Raw genomic sequence first — 13,639 nt, forward strand, 5'->3', positions numbered from 1 at the left:
TTGGAGGGGAACTTCCAGGTAGCAGTGTTCCCATCCATCTGCTGCCCTTGTCCTTCTAGATGCTAGTGGATGTGGGTTTGGAAAGTGCTGTCAAATGAGCCTTGATGAATTTCTGCAATACATCTTGTAGGTGGTTCACACTGCTGTTACTATGTGTCGGTAGTGGAGGGAGTGAACGTTTGTGGGTGTAGTGATAATTATGCTGACTGCTTTGTCCTGGATGGTGTCAAGCTTCTTGAGTGTTGTGGGAGCTGCACTCATCCAAGCAAGTGGGGAGTATTCCATCACATTCCTGACTTTTGCCATTAGATGGTGGACAGGCTTTGGGGAGTCATGAGATGAGTTACTTGTCACAGGATTCCTAGCCTCTGACCTGCTCTTGTAGCCACAGTATTTATATGGCTAGTCCAGTTCAGTTTCTGGTCAATGGTAACACTCCAGTATGTTGATAGTAGGTGATTCAGTGATGGTAATGCCACTGAACATCAAGGAGGGGCGATGGTTAGACTCTCTCTTGTTGGAGATGGTCATTGCCTGACACTTGTGTGGCGTGAATGTCACCTGCCACTTGTCAGACCAAGCCTGGATATTGTCCAGGACTTACTGCATTTGGACATGGGCTGCTTCAGTGTCTGATGGGTTGCGAATGGTGCTGAACATTGTGCAATCATCAGCAAACATCCCCACTTCTGACCTTATAAGGGAATGAAGGTCGTTGATGAAGCAGCTGAAGATGGTTGGGCCAAGGACACTACCCTGAGGAACTCCTGCAGTGATGTCCTGGAGCTGAGATGACTGACCTCCAACAACCACAACCATCTTCCTTTGTGCTAGGTATGACTCCAACCAGTGGAGAGTTTTCCCCCTGATTCCTATTGACTCCAGTTTTGCTTGTGCTCCTTGATGCCAGATTCAGTCAAATGCAGCCTTGATGTCAAGGGATAAACATAAGCAATTCTATGTTTATGCAGGAGTAAGCCATTCGGCCCTTTGAACCTGCTCCACCATTCATTATGATCATGGTCATCGAACTCAATAGACTGCTCCCGCTTTCTCCCCATACCCTTTGATCCCTTTCGCCCCAAGAGCTATATCTAACTCTTTCTTGAAAACATACAATGTTTTGGCCTCAACTACTTTCTGTGGTAATGAATTCCACAGGCTCACCACTCTCTGGGTGACGCGATTTCTCCTCATCTCCGTTCTAAATGGTCTTCCCCGTATCCTCAGATTGTGATCCCTGATTCTGGACTCCCCCACCATCGGGAACATCCTTCCTGCATCTACCCTGTCTAGCACTATTAGAACTTTATAAGTTTCAATGAGATACCCCCGATTCTTCTGAACTCCAACAATCATAATCTTAACCGACTCAATCTCTCCTCATATGTCAGTCCCGCCATCCCAGGAATCAGTCGGGTAAACCTTCGCTGTACTTCCCCTATAGCAAGTACATCCTTCCTCAAATAGGGAGAACAAAACTGCACACAATATTCCAGGTGTGGTCTCAACAAGGCCCTGTACAATTGCAGCAAGTCATCCCTGTTCATGTATTCGAATCCCCTGGCTATGAAGTAATGTTTCCCAATTCATCATAGTCAACTGGCACCTCATACCATCATAGTTTCCTTATTAAGATTCTGGACCCTGGTCTCAGAATCAACTACGTCACTCTCCATCTTGATGAAGAATTCAATCTTGTTATGATCGCTCATCCTCAAGGGGCCTTGCACAACTAGATTGCCAATTATTCCTTTCTCATTACCTAATATCCAGTCTAGGATGGCCTGTTCTCTGGTTGCTTCCTCAACATCTTAGTCCAGAAAAATACCCCATATACACTCCATGAATTCCCCCTCTACGGTATTGTTAGTAATTTGATTTGCCCAATCTATATGCATATTAAAGTCACCTATTACAGATGTTCCTTTATTGCACGTGTCTCTAATTTCCTGTTTAATGCCATTTCCAACATCACCACTACAGTTTGGAGGGGTTTATATACAACCCCCACTAATGTTTTTAGCCCCTTATTGTTTCTCAGTTCTACCCATACAGATTCTACGTTGTTGGAGCTAACAACTTTCCTCACTATTGTGTTAATTTCCTCTTTAACCAGCAATTCAACTCCACCACCTTTTCCTTTTTGTCTGTGCTTCCTAAGTACTGAATACCCCTGGATGTTCAGTTCCCATCCCTGGTCACCCTGCAACCATGTCTCCGTAATCCCGACTATATCATACCTGCTTACATCTATTTGCACGGTTAATTCATCCACTTTATTGTGAATGCTCCTCGCGTTAAGGCACAAAGCCTTAAGGCTTGCCTTTTTAACATTACTTGTTCTGTTCCCACTATTTTTCACTGAGGCCCTGTTTGATTCTTGCCCTTGATTTCTCTGCCCATCATTTTTCTTATTCCCCCTTCTGTCTTTTGTTCTTATCCTTGATTCCCGTTCCTCTGACTCCTTGCATAGGTTCCCATATCTCTGCCATTTTAATTTAAATTCTCCCCAACCACTCGAGCAAATGTCCCCCCTAGGACATCAGTCCCGATACTGACCAAGTGTAACCCGTCCAGTTTGTACTGGTCCCACCTCCCCCAGAACCGGTCCCAATCTCCCAGGAATCTGAAACCCTCCCCCTCACACCATTTCTTCAGCTATGTATTCATCTGATATATTCTGCTATTTCTACTCTGACTAGCAAGTGGCACTGGTAGTAATCCTAAGATCACTACCTTTGAGATCCTACTTTCCAACTTACTTCCCAACTCCCTATATTCTGCTTTTAGGACCTCATCCCTTTTTTAACCTGTATAGTTTGTACCAATGTGTACCACAACCACTGGCTGTTCACCCTCCCCCTTCAGAATGTCCTGTAGCCTCTCTGAGACATCCTTGACCCCAGCACCAGGGAGGCAACATACCATCCTGGAGTCTCGTTTGCGGCCACAGAAATGCCTATCTATTCCACTTACAGTTGAATCCCCTATACCCATTGCATTCCTACACTTTTTACTCCTCCCCTGTGCAGCAGAGCCGACCGGGGTGCAACGAATTTGGCTGTTGCTGATTTCCCCTGAGAGGCCATTCCCCTCAACAGTATCCAAAGTGGTCTATCTGCTTTGCAGAGGAACCCTGCACTGCCTGCCTAGTCCTCTTGCTCTGCCTGGTGGTCACCCATTCCCTTCCTGCCTGTGGACTCTTAGCCTGCGATGTGATCACCTCTCTATACATGCTATCTATGATACTCTCCACCTTGCGGATGCTCCACAGTGTCCCCAGCCATTGCTCCAGCTCCAAAGCCTGGGCTTCCAGGAGATGCAGCTGGAGACAATTCCCACACACAAGCTTGCCCCAGGCATCTGGAAATGTTCCCGGCTTCCCTCAGACAGCAGGAGGAGCACACCATGGATTTGAGTTCTGCTGCCATGACTTACACCTTTAAGTTAATTAAACCTTTTGTAAGATACTTAATATCAAAGAATATCAAATTTTCTCGGACCCTTCTTCCCTGCTCCCTGTTGTTACAGGATATAGCCCTTACAAGCGATGAACCATAAATTAAGACCTTAAAAACTATAAGCAATAAAAGTAGTAAATGCTTACCCGGCCATACTCATGGCACTCAAAGGAAGGACCTTGTTCCCTCCTCACCAAACTCCGTCAGTCACCCTCGTTTCCCAGCACCTTCACCTCCCAAATCCTCTTGAGCTTCTCTTCAACTTCTGACTCGTCTCGCACTCCTTTTCAACTCCCGATTCCTCTCTCGCTTCTCTTCAACTCCCGACTCCTCTCGGGCTCCTAGCCTCTGACCTGCTCTTGTAGCCACAGAATTTATATGGCTAGACCAGTTCAGGTTCTTTTCAATGGTAACCCCAGGATGATAATAGTGAGGGATTTAGCAATCATAATGCCATTGAATGTCAAGAAGTGATGATTGGATTGCCCCTTCTTGGAGATGTTTAGTGCCTGGCACTTGTGTGGTGTGAATGTTACTTGCCACCTGTCAGCTCAAGCCTAGATATTATCTGGGTATATCTCTCAATGCTGTGTATATCTCTCAATGCTGTGTATATCTCACAATGCCGGGTGTATCTCACAATGCCGGGTGTATCTCACAATGCCGGGTGTATCTCACAATGCCGGGTGTATCTCACAATGCCGACCGCATCTCACAATGCCAAGCATATCTCACAATGCTGGGCGTATCTCACAATGCTGAGTATATGTCACAATGCTAGATATATCTCACAATGCTGGGTGTATCTCACAATGCTGGGTGTATGTCACAATGCTGGGCGTATGTCACAATGCTGGGCCTATGTCACAATGCTGGGCGTATGTCACAATGCTGGGCGTATGTCACAATGCTGGGCGTATGTCACAATGCTGGGCGTATCTCACAATGCTGGGCGTATCTCAGAATGCTGGGCGTATCTCAGAATGCTGGGCGTATCTCAGAATGCTGGGCGTATCTCAGAATGCTGGGCGTATCTCAGAATGCTGGTCGTATCTCAGAATGCTGGGTGTATTTCACAATGCTGGGTGTATCTCACAGTGCTAGGTATATCTCACTATGCTGGGTATATCTCACAATGCTGGGTGTATCTCACAGTGCTGGGGATAGCTCACTATGCTGGGTATATCTCAAAATACTGAGTATATCTAACAATGCTGGGTATATCTCACAGCGCTGGGGATATCACACTGCGCTGGGGATATCTCACAGCGCTGGGGATATCTCACAGCGTTGGCGATATCTCACAGTGCTGGGGATATCTCACAGTGCTGGGGATATCTCACAGTGCTGGGATATCTCACAGCGTTGGGGATATCTCACAGTGCTGGGGATATCTCACAGTGCTGGGGATATCTCACAATGCTGGGGATATCTCATAATGCTGGGTATATCTCACAGTGCTGGGGATATCTCAAAATGCTGGGTATATCTCACAGTGCTGGGGATATCTCACAATGCTGGGGATATCTCATAATGCTGGGGATATCTCACAGTGCTGGGGATATCTCACAGTGCTGGGGATATCTCACAGTGCTGGGGATATCTCACAGTGCTGGGGATATCTCACAGTGCTGGGGATATCTCACAGTGCTGAGTATATTTCCGGCTGAAAATACAAAGCCTGTGTTATGACTTCCTGGTTTTATTTCAGATTTCCAGCACCTGCAGTTTTATGCTTTTATTTTCTGTGTAATGACTTATTTTAACATCATCGATTTATAATCAGAGACTTTCTGGAGTTGCTGTGCCACATTCCCTTCAGCTGTTGGAATGAGTGGGCTGTTTTATGAGGACACGTTGGTGTCATGGAGCTATTAACATATATAATATTTTGGAAAACATTTTTTTTTTCAAATAGAGGCTTGGTTTGTGGGCATGTGTTAATGGCATTAAGGCCAGCTAGTCTGGGTGCTTTGACATGTACTGGTTTTGATATGGAATGGAGATAGTGTGCATTTTCATCTTTTGAATAGAACATTCAAGAAGTGGGGTGAAGATTGAAGCTCTTCTAGCAGCTACCAAGCAATGTGTTTACGTTAGTAATAAAATTGTTACTATGAAAGGGGTTTCATTGTTAAAAGGTGATGTTGAAAGAGGTTGTTGACACAATGAGAATTAACATTCAATGGGGCTGGTAGGTATAACTTCAGTAGTTTGCGGGTATGCAGGGCAGAGGCAATGTAAGACCAAAAGGCAGCTGCAGGCCTCCAAGTGGCTCCACAAAGAAAAGAACCTCATTTTGAATTCATACGGTGAAAATGCTTTGCCTGGTGTTTGATTAAGTCTATGGCTTGCTGTTGCCTTAATAGATATTAGTTTGAGAATTTGTTAAAAGTTGGGATAGTAGTAATTTGTAGCCACATGTACATATATTTTAACCTATGTAAATTAATAAAATGTTTCATTTAGTTAGAACTTAGAGTTGCATCTCAAACATAACACTTAAAATTATAGGTTATGAGAGTGTTTAAAGTTTCCCTCTGGGATTTTGAAAAATAACTTTGCTTTACCTTCGCGTCGGTCATAAGAGTTGGCCAGACTGGGCTTCTTTCCACTGGAGTTCAGACGAGTGAGGGGTGACTTGATTGAAGATATAAGATCCTGAATGATATTGACAAGGTTGACATGGAAATGATGTAACCCCTTGTGGGTGAGTCTAGAAGTAGGGGGCACAGCTCTAAGATTAGGGGTCGCCCTTATAGGGCAGAGATAAGGAAAGACTTTGTCTCACATTGGGCTGTGTGATATTTAATTGTATTTTAAATCCTAATGGAGATTTCATCCCGTCCTTGGATGAGGTTTCATCAAAAATGTAAAGCCCGCCTAGGCATTTGGACCTTCTGCCACCCATGAGGTTGGACAGGCCACGAAAAATCTCTGCCAATTGGGCCTTTTCTGTCTCAGAAGGCAGTGGAAGCCGTGTCACTTAATATCTTTAAGGCAGAGGTAGATAGATTCCTGTTAGGCAAGGGGATCAAAGATCATCGGGGTGGATGTGTTTGTAGAACTTGAAACACAAACAGATCAGCCATGATCTCACTGAATGGCAGAGCAGGTTCGAGGGGCCAAATGGCCTACTTCTACACCTATTTCGCATTTATGGAACTTGACAAGTGAGGGAGAATGGCAAAGATAAAGAAGCTTGAGAGACAAATTCAACATTATTTCTGGCGAGGGATTTCATCTTTGAACTATTTTCTCTTTCTGCAGGGAAGGAATTTTCGAACAGGATCCTGGAGACTGGTTAACGGGCCGTGTGAACTCGGAGATATAAAACAGTACAAGACGGGATCGGCCAGACAGTTTAAACTCATCAGCAGAACTCCAAAATGGTAAAGCTCAAAAACATTGTCAGCAAATTTACATTTATACTCGAATATGGCCTGAATCATCAGGAGAATGTGATAAGGAGCAAAACAAACCAGGAAAATGATGATGGATGCAGACACCAATTTTTTTATTCTTAATTTGCTCTCTCTTTCAAGCCCATGGCTTTTGTGGACACCTGTCAGCACTTTATAGTAAGAGTAAATTAATACAATCAAAGGGAGGAAGAACCCAATAGAGAGATTGTAAATATTTAAATATCTATCCTCCCACTGCATAGGATAATGTTCGAAACACAAGGTGTCATTCTTATTGTCTTTACTGAGAACCTGGGAGTTTATGTAAAAGCCGCAGACAGGAATCTCCTTGATCCAGATGAGAACACTGATGTACACTGCAGCCTTCCTGGTGTGTAAGAATTTAAATTTCAGAGGGTAGGCCACAGCGAGGAAGCGATTAATGGAGATGAAGCAGAGGAAGCCAATGCTGATGTAGATATTCTGGTAGAGGAGCAGACCACTGAGTATGCAGAGTGCCCGGGAGAGGACCCAGTCATTGTGCTGCAGCATATACTGAACCCAGAAGGGCAAGGAAATGAGGTACAACAGGTCTGAGATGCTCAGATTACAGAGATAGATTCCCAGCTCGTTCCTCTGTCTGATCTGCAGGTAGCTGTGATACAGGGACAGGAGATTAGTCGGGAGTCCGATGATGAAGACAGCAATGTAGACCGTGGGAAACAGGATTTGGTGGATACTGTGGTCGATAGAACAGTTGGTCATCGTTCAACACAATACTGTAACTTCCTTTTCTATTAAATATTCTTTTATCAGTTCCTGAGGACTTTGTCTGTGTGTGGTTCTGATGCTTGTTTATTAATTCTTCTTTATTGAAAAATTTTCCCCTGCAGGAAGGAATTTATCCAACAATAGAATCATTGAACTGAACAGCACAGGAAGAAGAGAAGGTAGATTTGTATCTCTAAAGCATCTCACATGCCCCAGAATGTCTCAAAGCTCCTCACTATCAATGAAATACTTCTGAAGTACAACATTGTTAGTACAGGAACCAATTTGCACATAGCAAGCTCCCAAAAACAGCATGTCAGTAATGACCAGATAGTACATTTTGATTAAGCTGGTTGAGGGAGAAATGTTGATCCAGGCCATTGAGGAGAATAGTGCAATTTGATAATTTCAGACCTCTTGTAGCTCATCTGTTTACCCTTGTGGATCCAAGTGAGATTCAGTTTCATATATCATCGAATCTTACAGCATAGAATGAGGCTATTCAGCTCATTAAGCCTGTGGTCTTTGAAAGAGCTATCCAATTAGACCCACTCCCTTCTGCTTTTCTCCCATAGTCCTGCAAATTTCTCCTTTTGAGTATGTATCCATTTCCCTTTTGGAAGTTACTATTGATTCTGCTTCTACCAGACTTGCAGGTAGCACATTTCAGTTCAGAACAATTCACTACATAAAAATTTCCCACTGGTTTTTGGCAATTTGCCTTCAATCTGTATCCTCACATTAACCTCCCTTCTGTCACTGGAAATTGTTCCTCTATATTTACTCTGTCAAAATCGCTCATATTTCAAGCACCTCTATGAAATCTCACGTTATCCTTCTGTGCTCTAAAGAGAACCACACCAACTTCTCTCTCAATCTATGTAAAAACAAAACATACTAACCAGTGAAAGAAATCAGTTGCTTGTAGTCTATAAGGAGCAGTACCAATGCCTGTAATCTGACTGATTGACTGAATTGTACATTTTGAAGTTCGCCGTCTCTTTTAGCTTGTTAGAGTTGGGTAACACTGATGTTTTCTCCCTTAGGTTTACACTGGGTGTGATAGAACTGAGACTGGGCTGGAGGGAGTTCGGTTACAACTCGAGGCAGGAAAAGGCTGGACATGTGAATGCAAATAAGGCAACATGAGCTGCAAAGCCGACATGGTCAAAGGCAGAGAAACCATGGAGACAATCAATTGCAATATCTTGATGTTTCAAACAATGCTCACATCCTGTGTTCAATGTGGAGCCCTTTACAGTCATTATACTGAAAACTCTACAATGCACTGAGCTCCATCGTGCACATAGAGGCATTGGAGAAGGTGCAAAATTACTTTTACGAGGATGATACCAGGAATGAGAGGTTATTCTAATCATGAAGGACTAAGCATTTTGAGGTATTTGCTCATGAAAAGACAAGGCTGAGGGGAGAGCCATCCATTTCCAAAACCACATGTATTTCCTGTTTTTGCTCTGCAATATTCAGAATCTGAAGATCAGTTTGTTCAAAGAAGAAGCATATTGCATTTGAAACGTTCACTCAGTTTATCTCTCCACAGAAGCCGCCAGAACTGCTGAGAATTTCCAGGACTTTGGGGTTTTATGTCAGATGGGCTGCATCTGCAGCATTGTGCTTTTATTTTCTGTGTCATGACTAATTTTAACATCATCGATTTATAATCAGGGACTTTCTGGAGTAACTGTGCCACATTTCTTTCAGCTGTTGGTCAACATTTTATTACATTACGAATCTGTCCTGCTATTCACTGAGATCATGAGATCATGGCTGATCCGTATCCCATCTTCATTACCCGCCTTGGCTCCATATCCTTTCATAACACTGGCTAATAGATCTATCGATCTGAGGAGTATTATTGTGAATTGAGTTAGAATTTATTGCTTTGTGTGGGACAGAGTTCCAAACTACTACCAGCCTTGGTGAAGACGTACTTGCTTCATCTCTCCTGATTGGTCTGGCTCTGGCCTTGTGGTTATCTCCTACTTTAGCCACCCACAGACAATCTCTCTATGTCGCCTATCGATTTCCTTCAAAATCCTTAAAGACTTCGTAAAATTTCTCCTTAACCTTTTCTAATCCAGGGAATGCAAGTCTAGTTTATATGAAACCTCCTCAATTTACAGGCCTGTCTAAAAACAGGGTTGTTATCAATGTGTCCCTGTGTAAATGGAATCTGCCAGATGTTGCAACGTAGCGGTTATGTTTTCTATTGGTGAAATCCAAACTCGGAAGCTCTTGAGATGTGAGGCGTGTGGATGGGATGATCCTCTGCTCTCACTGGCGGCAACTGATAAATTTTCACCAGACCCTGTGCCTGGTTCCCCCCCAACACCCACCCATGGGTTTCTCCAGTGTCTGCGCACTGGCATCAGTTAGGTGCCAGTCTCTGCTCAGTCATTTAGTTCACAGCAGTCTCCACAGAACCATGTTGTGCTCTCCTTAGTGACCCCCAAGTGGTGATCGTTGGCCCTATGCTGACTGTATTGTTCCCTGTTCCCGTCCCCACTGTACCCACTCCCCAGCTGTACATTACCTCTGATTAGCTGGCACAGAGTGTGAGTGTTGGTGCACTGGGGTTGAGAGGTCGTCCTTACCACGCTGTGTAGCCTGGATATGTAAGAACATTGACTGAAAACCTTGCAACAATTTCCTGTCTATTTCTTTGTAAAAGTTGGCAGAGCTGAGAGAGTGATCTAGTTAAGCGCGGAACTCATTTTGCTCTAAGAGTTTAGTTAATCTCTCCTTCCTTCTCCACTCAAGAGGCAGTGACTACATACATGAAAATGTCTAAGTGAAAGAGAGAAGGCTCTTAACATGTAGATGTGGTGGGTTCATTGGAGCTTGTTAACTGATCTACTATTGTATATGGACCTGCTGAGTGAGTGAGCCAATGTCTCCTTGCAGTTAACACTGGCAGCAGCACCAACGCCCTCTGGCCCATGTGTTGACCCCATTTCTGGGCATTATGATCGAGACAATTATTTTCTGCCCATATTAATTTTTCCTGTGTAATTTCAGTTAACCTGATTAGATTATTTTCAATGCTTTTTATACTTCTGTCTTTGCGACAGGTTTTCTCTGTCTGAGCCTCTCTGCTTAATATTAATAGATCTCACATTCTACCTAGAGAATGAATCAAATGGTGAGACTCTGTAGATTCATGGGGCTGAATTTTCTGTTTGTCCCGGCGTGCGTCCCGATTTCACCGCCCGTCATTCCGATCTTGCATTCGGCGGGAGTCCACTGCGCGCCTGTTGAACTGTCAAAGGCCTGTTAAGGCCATTGTTAAACTAATTAAACAATTTGACAGGGTTGCCTATCCAACCTTAAGGTTGACGGGCAGATGAAGAGCCCAGGCAGCCTTCGTATCCATGGGCTGGATGAGGTTTCATCAAGGATTTATTAAATTAATAAATATTTATTAAACATTTGATAAACATGCCCCAGCTCACGGGACCCTGTCACATGGGGGGACATTTGTAAATGATTTTTAACTTTTTGTATTTTATGGTTTGAAGTTGAACTTAATCTCTCTGGGTCACGGAGCTGCCTCAGGGAGATTTCTGTGCTCTTTTGTGTGCATGCCTGAAAAAGCACAGACCCTGACTATCCCTCTACCCCACTCCCATACAACCAACTCCCCGCCGCCCGCACACGTAACGCTGAGCGCAACCAGGCTCATGTCACCCTGGGAGGGCCTTAATTGGCCCGCCCATGTAAAATGGCAGCGCGCAGCCAATCGCAGCTGGGCAATCGGCTCCACGCCTGCCCACGCCCGCTCCTGACCAGCCCACCCGCCTGACAGGAGAAGATTCTCCCCATGGATTCCCGCTTGTCGTCGGGTGTTGGTTACAGTTTGGTTGGTCTAAAGAAGCCTTTGTAGTCAGATGTAGGTTAGAAAATACCCTGGTCAGAAAATAGTAAATATTGTGGCATTCTGTATAACTGCTTGGGATTTTGATCATTATTTGAGTTCAATATGCCAACAACAATATCAATTACTTGCACTTATATGACACTTCTCATGAGCAAAGCGTCCAAAGTTTAAACCTTTTTCTTCTAAAACACTCACTCAGTTTTACAGATCCTAAACTGATGACTCAGTGAAAACATTGTTCTATTTAATAGAGTTAGCTTATTTGTATGCACAATTACAGATTCAAAATAGATGAGGCAAATGGAAATTAATGAAATTTCAAATCTGCTTTGTTATTCTACTCCCAGCAAGTTAATACTTCTAAAATATATAACACCTGGGTGCTCAAATATGTCCCCAGTATTAGTTATACGATCACCCTAAAGTGCGTAGCTTATGTTGATTGCAGGTCTGCTTCCATCCCAATGTCAGGAATCTTCCTGTTGGCTGCAGGAAAGGTCTCTGGTGTTTCTAATCTCTTACACCCAGTTTTACAGGTAGACCCGAGTTGTCTCACTGACAGAGCCATACTGCTCTATGAATTTCTGCTTAAAACACAATGTCCAACCATATGATGAGCTCTTTGTTGAGACCATAGGGTTTGAAACCACCCCAAATTTGTCAGTCTTTCTCTAACTATCATTCAGTAATTTCCCCATCACATAAAGTACAGTATTTGTTCATCTTCCCTCACACCATTTTCTATTCTGTCATTTAATGCTTATTTCCAAACAACGTACCCAAGAATGTTTGATATGAAATGAGAATTGTAAATCTAAGCTGGTTGAAAATGTATTGATATATTGAAGTACCTTGGAGTGCCACTTACCGCATTCAAAGAAATTAAACAGTATTGCACTTTATGTAACATCAAATTGGAACTGTTATTTAATTTATCTCAATACATTTTATGAATAAATTTTATTTTTTCAAAACAAAAACAAAATACAAAGTTTCTAATCTCTTACACCCATTTTTAAAGATAGACCCGAGTTGTCTCACTGACAGTCATATTGCCCTATGAACCTTCTGCTGAAAAGACAATGTCCAATCATATGATGAGCTCTTTGTTGAAATCATATTGTTTGAACCCAAGCCAAATTTGTCTGTCTTTCTCTAACTATCTTTCAGTAACTTTCCCATCACATGAAGCCCCTTGCAATCCAGATAAATCTGTTCATAGACCATCTCCACGGTCTATCCCTGATTGATGCACATTCCAATGTCTCCCTTCACCGTCACTATCTCTTCTTCCCGAAAGCATTATTTAGTTTCACAGTTCAGCAGGTTTATTTTTAAGCAGGCTGAGAACAAGCATTTGTCCCCTTACTACTCCTCAGTTTTTAATGCATGCTGGTTAAAATGGTCAAGCTTCTGTAGTCGGTTTGTTTAAAGGTTCCTTTTATGTCCGACACCAGGCATTTCACAAGAGTGATTATCAAATAACATTTGACACCGAGCTGGTAAGGAGAGATTAGGACAGGTGAGCAAAAAATTAGATCCACTGGTAAGTTTTAAGGTGTCTCTTTCATGAGGAAGACAGGTTGCGAGGGATTGTCAAAGTTCAGGCTCCAGGAAGCTGAAGGCAGAGCAGTGAATGGTGGATTAACAGAAATCATGGATGCTCAAGAGGCCAGAATTGGAGGAGCTCAGATATTGGGGAGGGTTGTGGAGCAGGAGGAGAAAGAGAATGAAAGTGATGAGGCCAGGAAGGTGATAAAACATCTATACTCGTCTGTGTATTTGATGACAGTGTGAGAAGGGATAATGCTGCTTCATTATCACAGTATTGTGTGATTATTGTGTGATTATTTGTTATTATTTGTTATGGATCATATTGCTGTTTGTGGATGCTTGCTTTGCCCATATTGGCAGCCATGTTTCCTAGAGTATGGCAGTAACTACACTTCATAAGTACTTCATCAGCTGTAAAGAACTTTGGCACATCCTGAGGTTGTGATAGGTGCTTTAGAGATGTAATCTCTTTCTTTGTTTCCTTGTTTAAACTAAGCTTGGTGCAAGTACTTTTAACTTTGTTCAGTTATCTGAAGAGTAACGATGTC

General features: G+C 43.2%; 1 protein-coding gene across 1 annotated transcript; it reads right to left on the minus strand.

The window, feature by feature from the left end:
• Window positions 1-6,715: 6,715 nt before the first annotated feature.
• LOC121292372 (ovarian cancer G-protein coupled receptor 1-like) lies at window positions 6,716-8,678 on the minus strand. Its single transcript, XM_041214223.1, has 2 exons — window positions 8,542-8,678; window positions 6,716-7,755 (listed from the first exon to the last, which is right to left on the minus strand). The coding sequence occupies exon 2, from the start codon at window positions 7,631-7,633 to the stop codon at window positions 6,716-6,718; it is 918 nt and encodes a 305-aa protein (XP_041070157.1). The 5' UTR covers window positions 7,634-7,755; window positions 8,542-8,678.
• Between the last annotated feature and the right edge of the window lie 4,961 nt (window positions 8,679-13,639).

The sequence above is a fragment of the Carcharodon carcharias genome, chromosome 20, assembly GCF_017639515.1.
Source record: "Carcharodon carcharias isolate sCarCar2 chromosome 20, sCarCar2.pri, whole genome shotgun sequence".
Classification (NCBI taxonomy): Eukaryota; Metazoa; Chordata; class Chondrichthyes; order Lamniformes; family Lamnidae; genus Carcharodon; species Carcharodon carcharias.